The 21,651-nt window shown below is 36.5% G+C and overlaps 1 protein-coding gene across 5 annotated transcripts in view; it reads left to right on the top strand.

Annotated features, from left to right (window-relative positions):
- AKAP6 (A-kinase anchoring protein 6) overlaps window positions 1-17,194 on the top strand; it is a 273,822-nt gene extending 256,628 nt beyond the window's left edge. For 3 of the 5 annotated variants that reach the window (XM_054067984.1, XM_054067983.1, XM_054067985.1), the window contains exons 13-14: window positions 5,570-9,042; window positions 14,175-17,194. In XM_054067984.1, coding sequence (XP_053923959.1) covers window positions 5,570-9,001 — 3,432 coding nt within the window. In that variant the 3' untranslated portion in view covers window positions 9,002-9,042; window positions 14,175-17,194. The remainder of the gene's footprint in view (window positions 1-5,569; window positions 9,043-14,174) is intronic. The other 2 variants (XM_054067987.1, XM_054067986.1) reach the window with 2 other exon arrangements.
- Window positions 17,195-21,651: the final 4,457 nt, after the last annotated feature.

The raw sequence follows: 21,651 nt of genomic DNA on the forward strand, positions 1-21,651 counted from the left end.
AATGAAGAAAGAGAATGTACAAACCATAGTTTTGGATCTTATTTTCCCAGGAAATAAATACGTACCTTCTTCTTTTAACTGCAATTTTAACAACTATATATGCTAATGATCAGTTTCTGTAGTGATCTGTGATAAAGGGCTGCTTCCATGTATTTTTAAGACCATATTGTAATGTGCATGTCACTTCAGTATTACGCACATGGAATATAATGCATATGCTTGTGCATATTAAAGCATTGGTGTTGTGAAATGAGGGCAGTATTCTTGTTAGCTACGGCATAGGGAAACCCATTAAAAAATGAACATAAGTGAAGCAGAGGTGAAGTGGGTACTGTACACATGACTACTTCCCTCAGAAGTACTTGGCCTACTTGCATTTTTCAAAAGACAAAATCATATTTGTCTTCCTTTAACGTGCACACATTCCTGGTGATGGGTTGTGGCTTTCTTTCTTTCTCTTTCTTTTTCCCCTGGACCCAAAGTGAAATTGAGTTGGATAATTCGTCCACAGAAACTGAAGGGTATGTTGCAGGGGAGGGAGGAACAGAGTTTGTATTTATTATTGTAAAAGCTCTTTTTTTCATGTTAATTCCTTCAAAAAAGAAAAAAAGATAATGTTACGTAGGGGTTTCATTCAGGGCCTGTTTCACCAACACAAAGTGTCTCTACTAGAGTAGCACATGCAAATGAAGCCAAAACAGAGAATCATTGTTTTATAAAATTTACTGCAGAAAAAAAAACCCAACCTATCTGTGTTTTAGTAAAGGAAACAAATGAAAAAAATGCATTTTTGAGAGTTTTCCTTAAGGAACACTAGGGCTTGGGAAATGCCTTTATTTGGTTTAATAATCTTATTTCTTCCCATTAACATTTTCAGCAGATTAACTGTTTAACCATTAAACATCAACCCTACCACCATTCAAGTGCACACTTATCTTTGCTCATATGAGTTATCCAACTGGAACAGGAATTCAGTCCTGAGCAAAATAGTTCAGGGTTCAAATTAAGAATAGCCAAATTCCTTAAAGCAGCACTGTCAAATACATTAGAATGAATTCAACCTTTCACTCTCCTGAGTCTGTAACTTAATTGATCCTTGACTTAATTATATTATGCAACAGTAAATGCTTTCTAAGTGTTGTTTATATAGTGGCAATATTTAAAAAATAAGAATACATATATTGTGCATCTTTTTGTTATTGCATTGTTCTTTTTTTACTTGCTTGGTTAAAGCTGTTTATCTTCCTTTATTGTGAACCTTGTGACCATTGAAGTCTACTCAAGAAGTAGTTGTATTTGGTGACTTTATAAGGATAAAGTCGTTCTGAACTATTTTAATGATACCCATTTTTAGAAAGAGAACGTATACACACATATATGTGTATGTGTATATTTATACACACACGCTTTTGCATGTATAAAAAACAAGTTTCTAAATTCCATGAAGTTTAGCGCCATCAGTTATACCACCTGATATCAAAATAATCTTTGCCAGACAGAATGGTACCTTTACAGCATGTTTTGTCATAGAGTTCAGCAAGGTCAGGACTTAAGAGTGAGTGTGCAGAGCTCACCCCAGTGAAATCTGAGGCTCTGTAGCATAGTCAAAGCTTCTCCTTAATTGTAGTCTATGTTTATGCGTGGAAATCAGCGTGTCTGTCTGTGACTGACACTTTTCCTGTTGGGTATTCATGGTTCAAGGAGTGATACCTTGAAGTAGGCTGGGGTAGAACATCCTTTGAGTGTGTAAGTGCAAACCCTGCAGGAAAACCACATTCATCATTAACTGTGATAGGATAAAAATTCCAATGCAGCTCTCATACAAGTAAAGTTTTCCCAGTTGGAAATCGCAGTAGAAGATTTGTGTGCTTTGTGTAAAAGATGCATTGTGCAATACTATGCAGTTCCTTGGAATGAAAAGCAAGACAGGAAAAGAAGCAACAGGCTTTTTTTCCCAGTAAAGTGAGCAATCAGAACTCAGCTCTGACACCAGCTGACGCTTATGGTGCTTTACCTGCCATCCTCTATAGAACACAAGTAAAGGATCGGTTTGGGGAACTTTAAATGTTCTGTTAGCAAGACCGAGTAATCTGTTATTATCATGGTAATTCTACTCTTCCAGGACCCTACCTATGCACTGAACAGCCTGATAAGGAGGCATCTGATGTGATAAAAATAGTCCTCAGAGATTCCCATTTTTTACCTTGCTGCTACTGTCAGTGCAAACATAGGTTGGAGCGGCACCGCCTTTTACTCTTCACTCCAGAGATTTATTCGAGTCCATATGGTGCCGCTCTCTTTCAGAACTACCTCAATGTCTAAAGTCTATTTCTTGTTTGCTAAATTTTGGAAAGAAACAAAGGGAAAATATATACCCCTTCTAAAAATGCCAAATACAAAATGTTTGTGACTTAGGCTCGAGTGGTTTGTTTTAACGTTAAAACTGGGTCTATACTTGCAAAGAGCTGCCAGTGTAGCTGATAATGACTAAAGCTGCACTTCAAGGGAGATGATGCTTATAAGAAAAGTAGTAATTCACTAACATAAATTTGAATAGTTCCATGGACAGAGAAAGCTTTGCTGGTGAGATGACCGTGTCAGCATAAAAGCCTTTGGAATTACGGCTGTGACAACCAGAAGGAAAAATAAAATAAAATCCCTTACCATCATAGCTTTGCCTGCGCAAACTTCTGAGTATATACCAGATCTCAGAAAAACATTTCATTTGAAGAATAAAAAATAGACTTTGAAGTAAGGAGCACTCAGTGAAGATGAATGAGGTGAGGTCACAACTCTACATGCTTTATTGTTTTAGTCCATCTGACTTGCAGAACAAACAAGGCAGCCAAGTGCTGATTTACAAGGGGAAGGTTATCTTCCTGACCAATAAGGACCAAATGTTTTCTTTTAAGAAACAAAATCAGATTCTATGGAACATAAAATCCTTGGAATCTGTTACTGATTTCGTGCCTTTGGGAATTTCTTTTTGCAGCTGGCAGAGGCTTAAAACAGTAAAATTATGCAGTTTGGGAAGCTTTTCACAGCAATGTCTTCCTAATGCTAAGTACAACTGAGTCGTAAAACATGCCACAGAAAAAATGAGTAATTGCAGCTGATTTCTTGTTTAATCTAACAGGTTTTCAAAATAATTTAATTATTTTTATTCTCTTGCACCAGCTTTTAATTTCAGTTTGGTTAAGGGTCAACTACAGGTCCAAGTACCAAGCAGGAGCCATTATGCAAACATGGAAAACTGGCAAATCCAAATATTGATTTCTGAACTCCACACTGTACAGAACTGCTCTGACAGCCGTAATTGTCCGGCAAAAGGGTATTTTCATGGGTATTAAACATTTAAGCTATTACTAGCCAATATCTCACAGGAAAAACAATTTCTATTGAAATCTAATAAATTTATTCCATGAAAGTTTTCAAGCGGGTAGATCCAGAAAGAGACTTTAGGTTTCAGCATTAGACGTGACAGATTCTCAAAAATCCCAAAAGCCTCCTAACTTGCCAAGGAGGAAAAAATTCTTTGGCACCCATATTTCTGCCCATGATTATGCGCTATATCTTAACACAGTTGCAGTACTCAGGGACCTACCTTAAAACTAAGCCTAACGAAGCATTTATCTTGCAGGGAGAGTGTCTCAGTTTATCAGATATATTAATAATTACATCACCCTGCTGAATGGTAGATAGCTACTCTGCCAAATTCAGAGAAAATATTTCTTCCTTAGGTCAGTTGAGTGTTTTAGCCGTTGGTTTGCTGGACATACTGGGACTGGATTGCCTCGCGTCTTGCACAGAAACAGTGCCACCCGTATCTATAATTAGACACCGAGTAGGGATTTAGACCTATGTGAGCCTCTTGCCAGCTAAATGTGCTGAACACTGCACTGCAGGATAAAATTCTCCTCGCCTATCTATGACCCAATTAATGTTTAATTGTTTTATGAAAAGTTAAACAGGGGAAGAAGACTTCCTTTCAGAACAGCATGTATGTAGGGCTTCTCCTGAGAGGATGGGAACCTGGTTCATGTCTCTTCTGCTCAGCCTGACATTGTGTCCCACACCCAGAATCAGTGCCGTAACTATTGAGCTGTTGGAGAACTTCCCATGATTTCTCACAAAACGGGTGGACAGCTTTAGTTCCTTCTCCAAAAAGAGAGTTCCCAGCTGAGAGTCAAAGTCAGAGAAACGTGCTTTCCCCTGCACAGTTAGCCTTGGCCAGGTCTTGATGAACCCAAGTCAGTAACTAAGCTGTGTAGAACTGCACTTCATTGGACTACAGCCTGTTTTTATCTCCTTGTTATTTCAATAACTGTGTGAGCTTCCTGTGATTTAGATTGCTGTTTGGCATGTGATCAATGCTGTATTTGAAAAACAGAAGTTGCTCCAAGAAACCTTGAGTGACCAAGAGATCATATTTGAAAGGTCTTCTGGAAAAAATGCTTGGGTTTCTGCATATAGTGATTATTGTTCAGCTGTTAAGATGATCTAAACTAATAATTCTACATTAGTTAATGGTTCTGTTACAAGATACTTTGTGTATGCAATCTTTCCTAAAGTGGATGTCTCTCAATAAATAGAAAAAAAAAAGTGAAATTAATTTCTGCTCAGAGAACCAGCCACAAAATCAGGGACCACTTCTGTCTTATTTTGCAAAGTTTAATGTAAGTTGGTACTTTTTGGCCATTTGACACATCTCAATTAAGGAGGAAAAGTTGTCAAGGTGTACTTTCTCTCTCGCACATGTTCCTAGTAGGAGAAAATCCTTAATACTATGTGCTTTAAGCCCACAATAGCAAATATTACTGGAAAGTTACGAAAGTCTTAAAAAAAAGCAAACTAAATTTAGCTCAATTAGCCCTTTCTCAGAAAAGGTGTCAGCACAGACAATATTTGAAATTCATGTAGTATTTGATTAAACTAATTGATTGTACTTGCAGCTGAATATATTAACATTCATTAGTCTTGTTTACTGGTCATTAGTACAGCCTTTATTATCAAGTAAAGAATAAATAGAAATTTGAATAAAACATCATCATCTTATGATTTGCAGTGCACTAGATCTGTTGTTTTAAGGTTGAGAACACAAAAAAAATCACTAAAAATATTTCAAAAATCCTTTAATAAATCTTTATAGCTTAACTCTTTAAAACTGAGATTAAGAGTGATTCTTGTATATGCAACGTAATAAAGTGATAATCGCATGTTTTTTACTAACATACTTACTAACTCCTGTGTGGTTCTGCAGAATGATCAAAGATTATTACATGCAAAATGACTAACAATAATTAATCAGTATTGAAAAGTCAAATTTCTGTATTTTTGTTTTAAAAGCAAATAAGAAAAAACCTAAGAAGACTAAGAAGTCATGCAAAATTTAACAGATTTCATTTTAATTGATCATTTTAATGTTACACAAAAGTAATATATAAGCCTATTAGCAATCATTTTTCTAAAAATGCACTTTACTACCACTAATTTACTTATATGATTTCAGTGGAAGCAGAGTCGAAGCACAGCTGTATATATTTTTAATCTTTGCCTTTTTTTTTTACAGGAGCCTTTGAATGTTATTGATCCCAGTTTGATGGATCTAAATGGTCCAAGTGAAGATGCGCTGGAATGGGATGAAACTGACATCAGTAATAAGTTGATCAGTCTTCATGAAGACTTAAGTGATCCTGATCAAGAACTCAAGAAGGATGATCCGAGCCAGAAAGCTGCCTCAGGAGAATGCGGTGATAACAATGTGAATGAAGATGAAAGTGTCAGCAATCATGGAAGTCCTCTTTATTGTCACAGCATTACTTCTCCTCCAAATCCTCACATTTATCAGGTCTACAGTCTTCATAATATTGAATTATCGGAAAAAAACCACATGCCATTTTTTAAAGAGAACTCCAAACTCTCCAGTGTAACACAGTCTAACATTTTAAACAAAAGTCTTAGCAAAGACTCTTCATTTTCATCTACCAAATCCCTGCCAGACCAAATAGGGGGGACCACATTGGCAAAACCGTATAACTACATGTATCAGAGTGGAAACCTAAGCAGGCATTCCGAGAGTGAGAGTGGGATAGTGAGTGAATGTGATACAGAAACTACAAATAATTCAGACATTTTTTTGCTAAATGATATTGAAAGCAGTCAGAGTAATCCTGAAATTGGGCATGCAGAAACTCAAGTGAATGGTATGGATGATGTAATAAAACAAAAAGTAAAACAAGATGAAGAATACCACGCTAATCTCTCAGATGATTTCCAGTTGGCACCTTCTGCATGTTGTGGAAGTGAAAATGATGAGGATTTGGACAGTGTTACCATTCATAACCCTGCATGTCTAGAAGAATTGCAAGGAAAACGTGATGTGTTTACATTTTATGATTACTCATATCTTCAAGGCTCCAAATTCAAATTACCAGTGATGATGAAACAATCACAGATTGAAAAAACGCACACAGAGGGCAGTTTTTCTCATGGCTTTTGTTTTGATAAAATACCTGGTAAATCTGAACATAAGCCTGGAGAGTCACAACCAGATGGGTTTATTCATGACCATACTCCTGCAAGTATCTCTGGAGAATCAGATCCCAATTCCTGTAAATCTGCAGAAAATGTAAGAAAATTAACTGTAACAGAGAATGCAAGACAGGTTTCAACTTTATCTCATAGTTCTTCGTTAGAATCTCTGTCTGTAGTAGGTGATTTGTTCAGCTCATGTATTTTTAAAGGTGGAGACAGTCTTCAGCGAAGTGCTTCTTTGGAGAGCTGGCTGACTTCCTACAAAAGCAACGAAGATCTTTTTAGTCATCATGGCTCAGGAGACGTAAGTGCAAGCAGTGATTCTGTTGGAGAGCTCAGCAAAAGGACATTAGATCTTTTGAATCGCTTAGAGAATATCCAGAGTCCTCTAGAGCAAAAGATAAAGCGCAGCATCTCTGATATAACACTCCAAAGTAGCTCTCAAAAAATGTCTTTCACTGGACAGCTGTCTTTAGATATTGCATCGTCAATCAACGAAGACTCAGCAGCTTCTCTAACTGAGCTCAGCAGCAGTGAGGATCTTTCTCTCTGCTCTGAAGACATTGCACTGCACAGAAATAAAATACCAGATTCAAATGCATCGTTTAGAAAACATCTTAATAGATCTGTAGCTGATGAGAGTGATGTCAATGTTAGCATGATTGTTAATGTCTCCTGCACTTCTGCTTGTACTGATGATGAAGATGATAGTGATTTGCTTTCAAGTTCCACCCTTACCTTAACTGAGGAAGAGCTGGGTATCAAAGATGAAGATGATGACTCCAGTATAGCAACTGATGAGGATATATATGAGGAATGCAATTTAATTTCAGGACTTGATTATATAAAAAATGAACTCCAGACATGGATTAGACCAAAATTTTCTTTGACAAGGGAGAAGAGAAAAAGTAACCTCAGTGATGAAATTCAGCGCAGTAAAGAAGTTAGTAATGAGACAACAAAAGCCACAGACACGTTAAGCCTTGAAACACTATTGAATGGTTCAGTACAGAAAATATCAGAAAATAATGGCAATAGTAAGAATGCACCACGTAATTGTGTAAAAGGGACAAAGAGCCACCTGATGAAAGATATTTCTCAGGTTGTGAAGGATCAGCTTGTGGATGATATGGAGAATGGAAATGTTGAAAATACTCTTGGCGGTCAAAAGGAAAGTCTTGTTAGAACATCAGCAACTCCCAAGACTCATGCATCACTTGATGTCAGAGAAGCTGAAAGTGAATGTTGTGTCTGTGAAGCATTTACAGACAGTTCAGATGATTCACATATGGAAGGCAAGGAGACTGTTCTGGCATCAGATGGATCCAGAAGCCCTCCAAAAGAATGTCAAAGTCATCTTCAGCCTGATTGTCACTGTGTTCCTTCCACTCCTGCTAAAAAGCCCTGTCGTGAATCTTCCTCAGAAATGAATTGTGTGAACATACAAGATACAGCTTTACAAACATCCTTACCTAAGGGTCAACAACATACAATAAGTATCACTGAAAAATCTACAGGTTGCTGTACAGCCTTGAAATCCAATGAAGCAGAATGCACCTCCTCATCCAATGGTCTTGATTTGTTCTGTAACTGTGAATCTCCTGCTTTTGATAAAAGAAACATGGAAGATGTCTCAGTACACAATTTTGTGAGGGAGATAATAGATATGGCATCAACAGCTTTAAAAAATAAGTCGCAACCTGAATGTGAGCTATCTGCTCCAGCTTCATTAGCACAGATTAAGGAAAAAGTGTTAGAACACTCTCACAGACCCATTCATTTAAGAAAGGGGGACTTCTATTCTTATCTTTCACTTTCTTCGCATGATAGTGACTGCGGAGAGGTAATCAAATATATAGAAGAAAAGAGCAGTACTCCTGTGCCATTGGACTTCACAGATGAGAGAGAAAATATTGAATGCTTTTTTGAAGCCTGTCCTGAGGAAGAACAGGTTGAGCAGCAGCAATCCATTTCTAATGGTACCCCTGAAGAACGAGTTGAGCAGCAGCAACCTATTTCTAACACTATTTCTGAAACATTTCCAGAGTCACAAGGTGAAGTGATTCTAGAGTCATTAGAAGTTGCTAAAACTTCATCTGAAGGTCAGGATTTATCTTTCTTCCGTGATGATGATGATATAAACATCCCCAATCCTAATAAAAAAGTTGCACCAATCAATTTGAAGAACGCTGATGATGATTTTCTGATTTCAGGCAGGCAAACTGAAGGTTTGGAAAAGAATTCTAAAGAGCTTAGCGCTAAAAAGAGTAATACAGGAAAATCACCTGGAACTGAAGAGCCCAAAGGTTATGTAGCTGCTTCTGAAGAGGCTTCATCTATGGAGTTTCAGTTAGAGCCTGGCCATTCACAGAAAAAGGATGTTTTGCGTCAGAACAGTAAAACTCTAACTTGTGAGGAACATCTCCTGAATCTTCATGAGGAAAGACATATAAATATGCACAGATAGAATGAAACCCTCTCCAGGCATGTACATTATCCTAAAACCAGGTATGTACTCTACAAGTTGCACATTCATTTTTTAAACCTTTTTTTTTTTTGCCTTTTTTTTATGTTTTTGTGCAATGAAAGGAGATTAGTCACTATTTGTTTTATGATAGTGCTTTATCATTTGTTTTGATTACACTATAATCCCAATTTACATGCCACTGGTCAACAAACGCAGTAAATACTAACTGCTTCTTGCCCTTTGGCTTTGCACTGACTGGAACTGCTCTCTTCTGGGACAAATCTGCTATCTTGCAGAATCTGGGAATCCTTCAAAAGTAATACTTCTATCTCAGCCTCCTCTTCCCTCCTCAACTGAGCTGTGGAACCAGAAACCAGCTCTACTGATTGATCCCCTTCTCCACAGTCAGGTGGCTTTCTGAGGTGTTCAAAAGAACTTGATGAAGCTGAACTTCAGGTTTTACAAGAATTTTGGGTGACTAGTGGGTTGGTGTTCTACAATATTTCTAGACAAGCCATGAAGAATGGCTAAGCAGACTGGAGAATAAGTAGAGCGATAATAAGTCATCTCATGATGTCAGTTTACCATGATTTAAGTCCAGTAAGACATTATTAGGAACACAATTATTACAACACAGTGTTAAGCCAGAAATTGAGGTTACCCAAATAAGAAATCTTTGCAACATCATTAGAGTATAATGTGAGAGTAATGTAGAATAAAAACCTGAATACCAAAGCAGATGGAAACTGATAGCCACACAGCGGTACTGGAAGCTTCAATCCTATTTTGTGCTGTGGAATTGGAAACATAAAAAATATGGTGAAACCTAAGATGAAAAAGTGGTTCTGTTCCCTTCCCAAGATTGAAAGTGGATTTTCTGACCTTCTATAAATGTCTAAGAATAACTGCACGTTTAACAGCAAAAGAAGAACTACAAAGCAAGCTCTGGATCAGATCCTAGCGTGCTGGTTTGAGTCTCACTAGTTGTTTGCTGACCCAAAATCCAGCATAGCTGTATAGAAAGTCACTAATCTTTGGAAAACACTCTTCCAGCAGACCAAAGCCAGCATGGCAACTCCAAATGGCACTACAATTCTAAATACAACTGCTTGCCAGAAGCTGTAGCAAGGTGATTTCCAATAAAACACAAGGCTAAGCACGGAACTAGGTTTCTCCAGGAAGTTCTGGAATCTCCATCCTCAGAAATTTTCAAACTTCAAGTGGATGTGGCCCTGAATAACCTGATTTACCTTTGAAAATAGCCTTCCTTTGAGCCAGAGGTTGAGCCAGATGATGTTAAAGTTTCCTTCCAACCTGCGTTATTCTGTGATTCCTTGAAGTTGCTAAGAGTAAAAGCTGTTATCCATCACTGTCCATGAAAACCACTAGTACTCTCCTCTTGCAAACTATGTAGCTTTAGCAGAAGATCTGGGGCCATTTATATGAAATAGATTGCTTTGCTGCTATTAGATCCCTAACTTCCACATCTCCTGATTTTGCCTTATTATATTACTATGAATTGGGCTTTTCTTTTGCACATATTGATTGTTTACCCAACGTTCACAGATTCACATATGTATAAATATGTCTAGCAGAGTCTTTAGGTTAGGACAGCTTGCCACTATCTCTTTTGACACATATCTATTTGAATAATGCATTATCTTGCAACCATCATAGCAAAGAGGGTATTACTCGAATGGCTTTGAAATAGGCTATCATGTCCTGTTGATTGCCAGTTAGGTTAATACGTGGAATCATCTGAACAACTGGAGAAACAATGGAATTCAACTGGGAATTACAAAACTCATAGATGATACTATATAGTCTAGAATTACGTTAGAAGGATTATGTGTGTATCAAAGCCTCCATTTGGAATCTCAGATGATGACAAATATCTGAGGTTGATAAGTGATAATTACATAAACATAAGGTTTTCCTGAATGACTAATAATTTTATTAATTTTCTTATTTTGTCACTAAGTTTTATAATATTAAATTGAGGAAGAAGGCTTACTGTAGTTCCCATTCTTTCACCAATGAAGACAATAACATATCTTTTCAATTAGTTATTACTTTTCCTCTGAGGATCTCAAAATACTCTACAAACTTCACCTCACTCTTCAGGACTTCTAATTACTTATATGGTGTCCAGCTGTGGTTTTTGTAAGACTGGGATATGACAATACGTAGCTGGACTAAGAGCATGGAGCTATTAACAAATGCCCCACAGTGCAATCAAGTATAATGCAGACTCTGTATGCAACAACTTCATAAATTTTAGGTTTTGCCCATGGGTTGACAAATATTTTTAAGGTAACAAAAGATAACAAAACTCTCACGCTTCATCCCACATTTTGCATCTAAGAAGTCATATTGATTCTTAACTGTTACATATAGCATTGCTTCCATGGAAATTATGTACCGCATTATTCCCAGCAGTAAAGTCCTAGGATAGGTATAGTTTATCTCTGGCACATCAAAAAAATGAAAATATGAGCTCCTAGATTTGGTTTCACTAAAGTCTGAGCTCCCTTCCCCCATTCACAAGCTTGGTGCTTTAACTTCATCTCTCATGCTATGGGGAATGAATTACAGAAGCAATCTATCCTAATTTGTTAACTTATTCAAATAACAGTTATTATACTTAACTATGCTAAAGATTATCTTTTTGGTGGCAGATTGTTTATTTTTTGATGAGGCTAATTACTGATTTTCCAAAGGTAATTTACATTTATTACTAATACATCTTTTAAAATGTGACAGATAAATGTTGTTCCCATAAGTGTATTATGAAAAAAGTTACTATTTAAAAACACATTATTTAATTTGAAAGATAAATGGCAAACACCATTATTTTTCCTGCAACACCTGTGCTGTGAGCTCATTTAAATGTGTAATTCCATGTGTAGCTGCAATACTTAGAGAAAAATAATCCATAGTATATGTGTACCTTAAAAGCATACCGAGAATTCAAAGCTGGAAAAGGCATAGTTTCAAATGCAGTTTGACTTTATGCTGTTTTAGTATATGCCTTGCCTGCACAGGACAGTAAAATAACAGTGAAGAAAATATTTTTGCCAAATGTTGCAATACTGTTATATAGCAGTGTGCTACAAAACTAAAAAAAAAAGGGCCATTATGGGAAAATAATAACGATTCTATAAGAAAGCTTAAAAATATCTCTGTCAGCACTGACTAGTCTCTTGTATAAGCCAACACGAACTTCTTCAACGGCCAAAAAAGCTTTATCCTGATTTTATTTCTCAAGTAGGGGGCAGCTTGAAAGCACTTTCTTTGTGTATATGAGATCATGTGCACTTCTGCTGTCACTGTGACCCGTGACTCACCAATGGGACGGGAATTTTTAGTCACATATTTAGTATGCGTAGGGATCAATACATTAAGGAGGTTTATGTGATGTGTCCAAATTCTAGAGGATACGTTAGACTTCTGTGTGCAATCTGGTACTTACAAATAAGTCCAAAATCTATTTCCTTCCTTTTATGCAGAATTAATAATTTAAACTTAAGTTTTAACTTAATTAGGGAAAAAGTATTTTACTTGGGCTTAGGAAATCTAAATTGGTTGTATCTGACAGTGCTGTAGTGTTATCCAGAATGTCCTTCCACTTACTACAGCCAGGAGAAACGTAGGACTGGTACTCAGAAGGGCCTCACTGTTATTTCCTTCTAAGCAGTTTTTGTATGGCTTATTTCTTCCTTGCCTCAGTTTCCTTATCAACTCATTATTCTCATTTTTTTAATTATTAAAATAATTCTCATTATTTTAATGAGAATAATGATCGATGGGACCTGTGAGGCATGATTTATTAACTTAAAAGTGCTTTGAGATCCACAGATAAAAGAGGATACGTATGTAAGTGCAAAGGGCTGTTAGTTAATTATTCGATGCAAGAAAAAACATAATACACACATTTACACAGTATGTTAATATTTAATAATTTAATAATATTTAATAATTTACTTCTAGAGACTGGAACTACAAGAATAATCTAAATCTTTTCTCACCATTTTTTTTTTAAGGTTTTTATAGAGAGGTAGATACTATAATTTCTCTTTATAGAGTTTAAAACAGTCTGACTTTTTTTAGCTCCCTACAGTAGCTGACTTAAAAAAATAGTATAACCAGATAATCTTGTATTGTCTGTGAATTACAAATTTTTTTTAAAACTTGACATAATCCATCAGTGCGATTTTTCTTACTATAGATATGTGAAACTCATGCCAGAGTTGTAGAAACCTTTTGATACTCTCTCCCCCTGTATTCAGATCAGTTCTTCATTAATTTCTAAATGAACAATTAAGATTTTCACTATATTTATTTAAGTATATTTCTTCTATAAAACAGGGGTGGGGTAATAGTGTCCAGTTGCAGCAAATAAGATCAAAGGAGAAGGTGACTGGATGGATCCAGATATTCCTCTTTAATTTGGAAGGCACATAATGCATGTCTGGAGTGCCTCCCAGGAAAAGTCTATGAGATGTACTTTGCACTAATCTTTGAGCTATATTCTGACAGTTATTTCTTCTTAATCCTCATCATAAGCCTGTGCTCTTTGATGAATAGTTTAACCCTAAACTCCGAGCTGGAAAATTCTGTAGTATGACAATTTAACTCATTGCTGGTGCTAGAACTGTCTAAAGCTATTTACAGTTTAAAAGTAGTGATGACACTGACAATTCTGCTCATGGACCACTTCCGTGACAATCCTTTTCTGGTCTCCATTGAAATCTCATTCCATATGTTATTATAATTAATATTTTAAGAAGTGATGGGTAGATCTCTTTGTTGCTTGGCTTTTGAAAATTCCTAGGTTTTCATTGATCAGGGCACTTTTGAGTGCGCTGAATGTAAGTTTGCAGGTAAGGAGGAAGACGGGATGTAGGGAAAAGGTCAGATTTTATGACTTCCCTTGTTTCTTTAGAAACAACCTCTTTACAGAAATCAGTGAGTTTTCTACATCAATACAATTTTTACAATATCTTGTACCTCAGGCTGTTTAAAGTCATTGTTTCCCTACTGTCTGCTTCTGCTTTAAAGGCTCTGGTATGTGATCATTTAATGACTGTCTATGGTTGTTCTGGAGGAGCTATGTTTTGCAAATAAAACTTCATTTTCTGTAACCCACTATTACTTTTCTGTTTCCTTTTAGAAACTTGGCTGCAATTCAGGTGCAGGTTCATCCTGTAAACCCTGGGATGACCTCCAATTCCATTGTATCACTGCCTTTCATTACACTGACTCCCAAGACAAATTTTCTTTCCAAATGTGATTTGTCCATGTTGGCTTTGTGATCAGACTGCATATGCTAGTCCTATTGCAATGATCAGTTTGTTTTGTAGCAAAGCCATTTGCTTTCATATGGATTCCTGTCCCAAGCTACCTCTAATGACCTCCCCTTCCTCAACTGGATGCTCCTGTATTACTTTTCACTGGTTCTGTTCTTTAAAGTTCTGAAGTTCCACAGAATTCACAATCTGACTCATCTTTTCAGAACTGTACCTGTCAGCGCTCTTCTATTTGTGTATCAAATATAATATTTCTGTGTATAATGCATAAGTTTATTCAAACTATTTTACTTTTAACGTGACAATTCTGTTGGATTGCAGCAAAAAGAAGTCATTAGCCCTCCTGATTCAATACATTGAAAAATTAGGCAATGAGAATAAATGGCATTTTATTTATTTAATTTTAAGATTTAATCTATGCAACACTTCAGGAAACAACTACATGGTGTTGTGTATTAGTAACTGTTGACATTCTACTGAATTAACTACAACATTTTGGGGTTTTATGCTTCTTGAGGTGGTAATGAGAAAAAAAGTTTTTTAAAAATGTGTGCCTTGCTGTATTTCTTATACCATTTATTAAAAAGCTGCTTTCACAGTAAAATTATGTTGATTTGAAAGGAGGAAATAGCAAGGTTAAGACGTGTGAATAATTTCTGTATATATGTATAACCAAGTGCAAACATTGATGTATAATGACAATATAAAATGCTTTCATGTTTGTGATGTCCAGTGATGTGGAAAATATAAGCCTTAAAACCATTAGATTGCATGGTAATTAGAACTGGCATAATAAACATAGTTTATTGAGGAAAAAAAAAAGCAGAACTGGTGATCTGTTTTACCTGCGTTCCAAGAACAGAATGCTTTATCCAAGTACAGAAGAATACGGTTTTGTTTGCAAATATTCCTAGCTGTGCAATTCCATTGCTGGTGAAGATTTGTATTACCCGGCTCAGAGGCAGAGAGCCTTTTCATTAAAGATTCTGCAGGTATTTGAGGCCGAACAAGGAGACACAAATATTTAGTAGTTTAAACTAGTACTGCCAACTGCAGTGGTGGCAATAATCAAGGACATCGGTATAGCAGATCTTTCCTTTGTTTATCATGAACGGTTTGTTGTCTGGTTCTTAAAATGTCATCGATTTACATAACTACGTTGAATAATCTTTATATGTATATATAGACACTCTTGCAGTTGGCTGTTTCCATGACTTAGAAGGTACATTGTTGACATCTTTATCTTGTGCTAAAAGTACATCGGGTGGCCAAAACGAGCCAGACAGCTTTATGACCTATCTCTGCAATCATGGCATTCGTCTCCTAAAAGCAGTATTGGGAAGGGATGTCAGGAAAGTTAAAAGCCAAGAAATACTCTCCCATACCATCTCTTAGCATTATTTTTCTAAGTATATAAATCTTTACAAAAACCTTCACCATTAATCTTCATTTAAAAAGTATGCATCAATTTTACAAGCTTAGCCTAGTAGCTTAGACAAACTATACTGAGCAGCTCATGTATTCGTGCAACACAGAGGGAACAGGTCTTGAAAACAACCACCCCCATATCTTCCAGATTATTAGCACCTTCCTATTACTGCAAGAAACAAATTATTTCACTTTCAATATGAATTTCCAGTGCATAATCTTGAGTAGGACAGAGTGTGGGTAAGGCAGCAGAAACAACTCTTAGCTTAAAAAAAAAGTGTAATTAATAAGTAATTTTTAAGAAAGCTGTTTGAATCCATGAAGTTTTCTACTCCTGTGTATCTTGTATCATGTAGAAATCTAATAGATTAACCTATAATTACCTGAAATGTGTAACTGTATAGCTAAAGATCACTTTAATATTTTTAAAATATTTTTAATTATATATAAAGTAATTTGGAATATAGCTCAATTTTAGTAAAATATTTATGATGATAATTATGTTCATCTATGAATTATTTCAAATATGATTTTAAAAATGGTCTTGACATGTGAATTGAGTTTGGAATAATTCTTCTTTTCTCCCTAGCAATTTCAGATATATATTTTATTTTTTTAAACTTAGTTTGACTATAGTCATACCTTACACTATGACAACAGGAAAGCTAATAAGTCAGCGGCTTTTCATATCTGTCATCTCACTCAACTGACTATGCAGAACTCCATCAATTACTTCTACCATTCTATTAGGCCATTTGCCACAAATTCGCTTTTTTTCCTGAGGGAAAATAGTAGTACTTGTCAAATCAATAAACCACATATTCATCATACAATATCTGAAATAGTATATGGTCACAACTCAAGTTTCTGTGGTTCTGTTCAGAGATATCCTTAACATTTTAATTTCACCAGCACTTCCAGATCTACATTATTCGTCTCATGAGATACAGTCATTAATTTCATCACTGTGACACAAGACCCACCATTATCACCTTTTCCTGGTTTTGGCATGGTTAGAAGGTTTACCCTTCTATATTTTTCTTCTCAGAATATATTGACTTTGTTGTCAGTAAAAATTAATTTCTAAAGGAAGAGAAATCTCCGATATATATCCTACAGGATTTGTTCGTGTCTTAGTATAAGTCATATGCTTATGGCCAAATAAGAACTTGCAAGAAGTTCTAGTGCTAACTCCCTAAAGAAATATGTTGATATAGTGTAAAATTAATGTTGATGTACCAATATTCTCTCTAAAATCAGCCCATACATGGATTTCTGTATGGGCTGGACAAGGGGGAATGGCCTGAAGCTCCACCAGGGGAGGTTCAGGCTAGATATAAGAAAAAAAACTCTTCACGGAAAGAGTCATTGGGCACTGGAACAGCTGCCCAGGGAGGTGGTCGAGTCACCTTCCCTGGAGGTGTTTAAGGAACGGGTGGATGAAGTGCTTAGGAACATGGTTTAAGGGAGTGTTAGGAATGGTTGGACTCAATGATCCAGTGGGTCCTTTCCAACCTGGTGATTCTATGATTCTGACACTGATGGTAAAACACTACGATTTAAAAGGTGTTTTGTAATCACAGTAGTTTTATGTATGGATAGCCTTGTAAACCATGTTCCCAGTCTTTCTTACTTAATGATGTCCTTTTTTTTCCGAGGGTGAGTCACAGAGATTTTATGGAACAGTGCCTCTGCACCTTTGCTACTGTAAGAGAAATTTTCGTGGGCTCTCTATGTCCTTCTGGTTGTTTGTGCTGTTCATTGCATACATGTGTACACAGAAGCATACAAACACACACAAAGCTACTGAAATTGTTTCAGTTTGTTTCACAATAAACTCAAATAAAGAGTTGCTGTCAGTTAGAAGGCATCTCGACCTTTCTCCTGGGTGACATAGCATCCCATGTTACATAGCTCAGAATTTTATTCCAATTTCCCCTCTGTTGAGCAACACAAAACAGTTTGCCTAAAACACGTCTAGTAACAGCGCTTCAATTTTTTTCTTTTGAGGGGGGAGGAGTGCACAGAAAGGGGTTATTAATGTTTAGGCCTGACCATACTCACTCTTGTCTCGAGAGGATTAACGGAGATGTCAAGTTCTTAGCCAAGTCAATCTCCTTCGCTGACATGTTTCTACAAACTTATTCCTAATAACAGCATCACTTTGACAGGGACTTTGGCCAACGAATGACATCTGATCTATTGCGTTCAGTGCTGTGCTTCTAATTTTCCACACTCATCCTACCTTCTCTACTAACCTGAAACGTTTACTTTTTTCATGTGGCTGCTGTTTGCTCAGTAAATACATGCTTATCGCTGGTTTTAGAAATGTTTTTCAGGACTAGACCATAAATGAGCTTGGCATCATTTGGTCTGTGCACTGGATGAATTACAAATGCTTCGGTGCTTTAAAACTGGAAATTTCTATGCAATAGCTGGTAGTATTACTTTATTTTGGGGCAAACAAGCTCAGTTAAAAGTGAAGTTAGAATTGTATAAGTCAGTAATTTTAGGGTACAATAATACTGGGATATTGCAGTTATTGTAACCGATTCTTAAAAATTACAAGGAGCACAGAAATACGTCATAATTAGAATACAATTACATAATACGAAAAGACCTCTTAGACAAATTGAGCTCATGTCTCTGTGACATTCTGGGTTTGTAAATGGAAGTGAAAATAATTCTTAAAAACACTTGCAATTTTTTAAACATTTTTCTCTCTGTTATAATTACTGTGAGGTTATTTTAAATGCAGCAAGGATCCCGTGGCAGCATTTAGCAAAGAAATGTGAGAGTGACAGGGAAAGGGAAACATATTTGACAAGACTCCATGCAGTAGTGAAAGACATAGACAATTCTTGGTGCGCTCCAATTATAGAATGAGAACAAATCAGTCTCTGAAAGAATCGATACTGAGCATCAACCATCTACCCCAAATCTATTCCTTTTTGTCAGGGGTAGATAAATGCTATGGGAAATAACACGTCCTCAGGTGAGGTGGTATGGCAGTTTCTCAGACAGGTTACTGTATACCTATATATGTATATACCTAAACTTCTGCTCTGTAGCTCTTGAATAAGAAGTCTGATCCCAAAATTGTCTTTAGCAGGCATGGGGTTTGTTGTTTCTTCGGGACCAAATTTGGGCCCAGAAACACATGCCTCTAAGCTTGAAATTTAAGTTTTAGCAAATGGATTTGAAATAATACAAGATGAGAGGCAAAAATTATAGGAGGAAAAGAAAATGAAAAAAAGCAATCGTTCTGTAAATCCTAACGGTCCCCTGCCAGTAGTGCAACCAAGAATACTCTAAACTGTGTAGGATTATGATACTTCTACTAAATGACAATTATTTACCCTGACATGCTGACACCAGACAGATCTGTGCCTCTCTACAGTCTTTGCTTTACTTACCTCAAAGTAGGGCTTTTCAAAGTGCTGAAAAGATTATGAAAATGCCTTTTCAATGGTTAAAATTGTGGCATGAATCAAAAGTAACCAAACCCACAGTGCTGTTCAGTTGCTGAGCATCCGTGCCAGCCCAGCTAATCAGTGATGCCTTTGGCCATACTTTGTGGAGGCAAAGTCTTTAAAAAGCTTTTCATACACATAGAGCCCTATTTCTCACTATTAATATAACTGCTACAGAAAGCTTCCTCTCTGAAGGGAGTTTGCCTTAGAGGAGAATACAAGTGTTCCTCAAACCTCTTGCTGTTCGTTTAACATTTCCTGCATCTATCATCCTCTGGTCTTCTGAGCTGAGCAGTTCTCCACTTGTACCTTCTCTTGTTGCAGAATACAGCAACTAAAGGAAAGTTTTGCAACAGATGTTTGTAGTGGGCAATTTAGAGGTAACACATTGGAAGGTGCGCAAGTAGCAGGGAGAACAGGGGACTGGAGAGAAGAAAAGGTGGCTGGTCAACATGTAGTACTGCGACTGTGCCAGCTAGGCTGGAGGGAGGATTCAGATCTGCAGACATCATGCTGGTTGATGACTGAAAAAGAAGAGAAAAGCAAAGGAGGAGGTGGAGCTTCAAGGTTGGTTGATGGGAACTAGCTCTGGTTAAAATATTTGTGAAATGATAGGAACATAGACGGTATTGAAACAGATTTATCTCTATTGCTAGACTTGTTATTGCAAACTGTAAAGTGATGCTACTCATGAATACTCATTTTTCTGAATTTGCTGTTCAGTATGCCAAGCATATCAATCAGATGTACCATTGTCAGTTAATTAACATTTGATTGCATTAAACATAGGGTATTTAAGAGGAGGTTTCTTCTCGGAGGGGGAGGCGTATCTATGTGTGAGTTCTTCGGAGGGGGAGGAATGTGTTCTTAATAATTACTGTCAATTGTGAGTAAGGTCAGTTTGTAATCTGTGTGTACATATTTCTCTGCCACTTGCCGCTCTTATGACCACAAGACGAGAAGACAAACGTAGTAGGTATACCACTACGTTAGTCCTTAGTCATAAATACTGCATATTGGATTTTCATATGTAGAACAGCATCTGGAAATGCAAAGGTCATCTTAGGTAAGTGTAGAAGGAAGAGAAGAGAAGAGAAGAGAAGAGAAGAGAAGAGAAGAGAAGAGAAGAGAAGAGAAGAGAAGAGAAGAGAAGAGAAGAGAAGAGAAGAGAAGAGAAGAGAAGAGAGAATGGAGGAAGGGGAGGAGAGAGAGGAAAAGTAGAATTATGCCTGTAGTATATAACTATTTGATAGCGTTTTGTAACACAACAGACATGATAGTACTCAAAATAATGAATGGTTTGGTTAAGACAAATCTGTCTGTCTTCTTCTCACAGCCACATTATACCAAGTCACTCAAGGAAATGGATTGGTAGTGAATTTAGACATGATGGAAGGCAATACTGTACTCCTTTGCATGATATATAATTAATCTGTGGAATTTCATTTCTACAAGAAATTACTCAGTCAAATAGCTTAGTGGGATTGTAAAGGGGTCTAAATATAGACTAGGCAGCTGTGCTAAGATAGCAGGTTAGTTCAAACTAATGACAGTGGAGAACAAACTTCATTCTCCATGATGAAAGCTGAAAGAAAGGGAAATTTCCTAACTCAATGCAAAAATGGCCAAAGCAAGATGGAGGATTTCTGCCTTTTTCTGAGGCAATCAAAAATGGGCTACTGGCAGACAAAAGGCACATATGAAAAGCATAGAAAATGCCTGTATTTCTTTTCTTTCCTCTTCATTCTCCTGATGAGAATGAAGATGTGATGTCAGAAAAAAATTATTTGCATTACTTGACAAGCCGTTGTTCTGCAGCATAAGAAATTATCTCAAATATGATTTTGGGAATAACTGTAACCAGCTTCCCATATGCCATATGTAACACATACATGATTACCTAGAAGGAGTTAACTGTGATAAATTATATTTCAATAAAGAAAACACTCATATTTCAGGATGGTTGGGTAACAATATTTCAGAAGAATAATCCTTCTTTAATCATATACTTTGATGGAGGAATGCTCATAAGCACATCAGCACAACTCAATTCTTTCCACAAGGACTGACATCTTAAACTGCTCTACACAATGAATCTCCTTGTCATATAAAGTGCGAAATGAAAAACCTGTTTTCAAACTCATCTGATATAATGACATTTACAACAACATGTTTGAGGTGATAAACTGACAATAATAATTATATTTCTCTTAGATTTCCATTGTGCTTTGAAAGTTTTATGCAATCATATGCTCTTTTTTTTTGTTCCTTCAAGAAAATTTTATACCGCGACTTTTACTTCATGGGTCTTTAGAACAAAGCAAGAGGCAAAACGCATTTTGCATACAACTGGAACTTTTAATTTTAGCATTTTCTTAAAAGAAACTATAGTTTCCATTACAAGCCTACTTAGATAACCTCATTCAAAGATTCAGGTGGT

This window comes from Cuculus canorus, chromosome 5 (genome assembly GCF_017976375.1).
Source record: "Cuculus canorus isolate bCucCan1 chromosome 5, bCucCan1.pri, whole genome shotgun sequence".
NCBI lineage: Eukaryota > Metazoa > Chordata > Aves > Cuculiformes > Cuculidae > Cuculus > Cuculus canorus.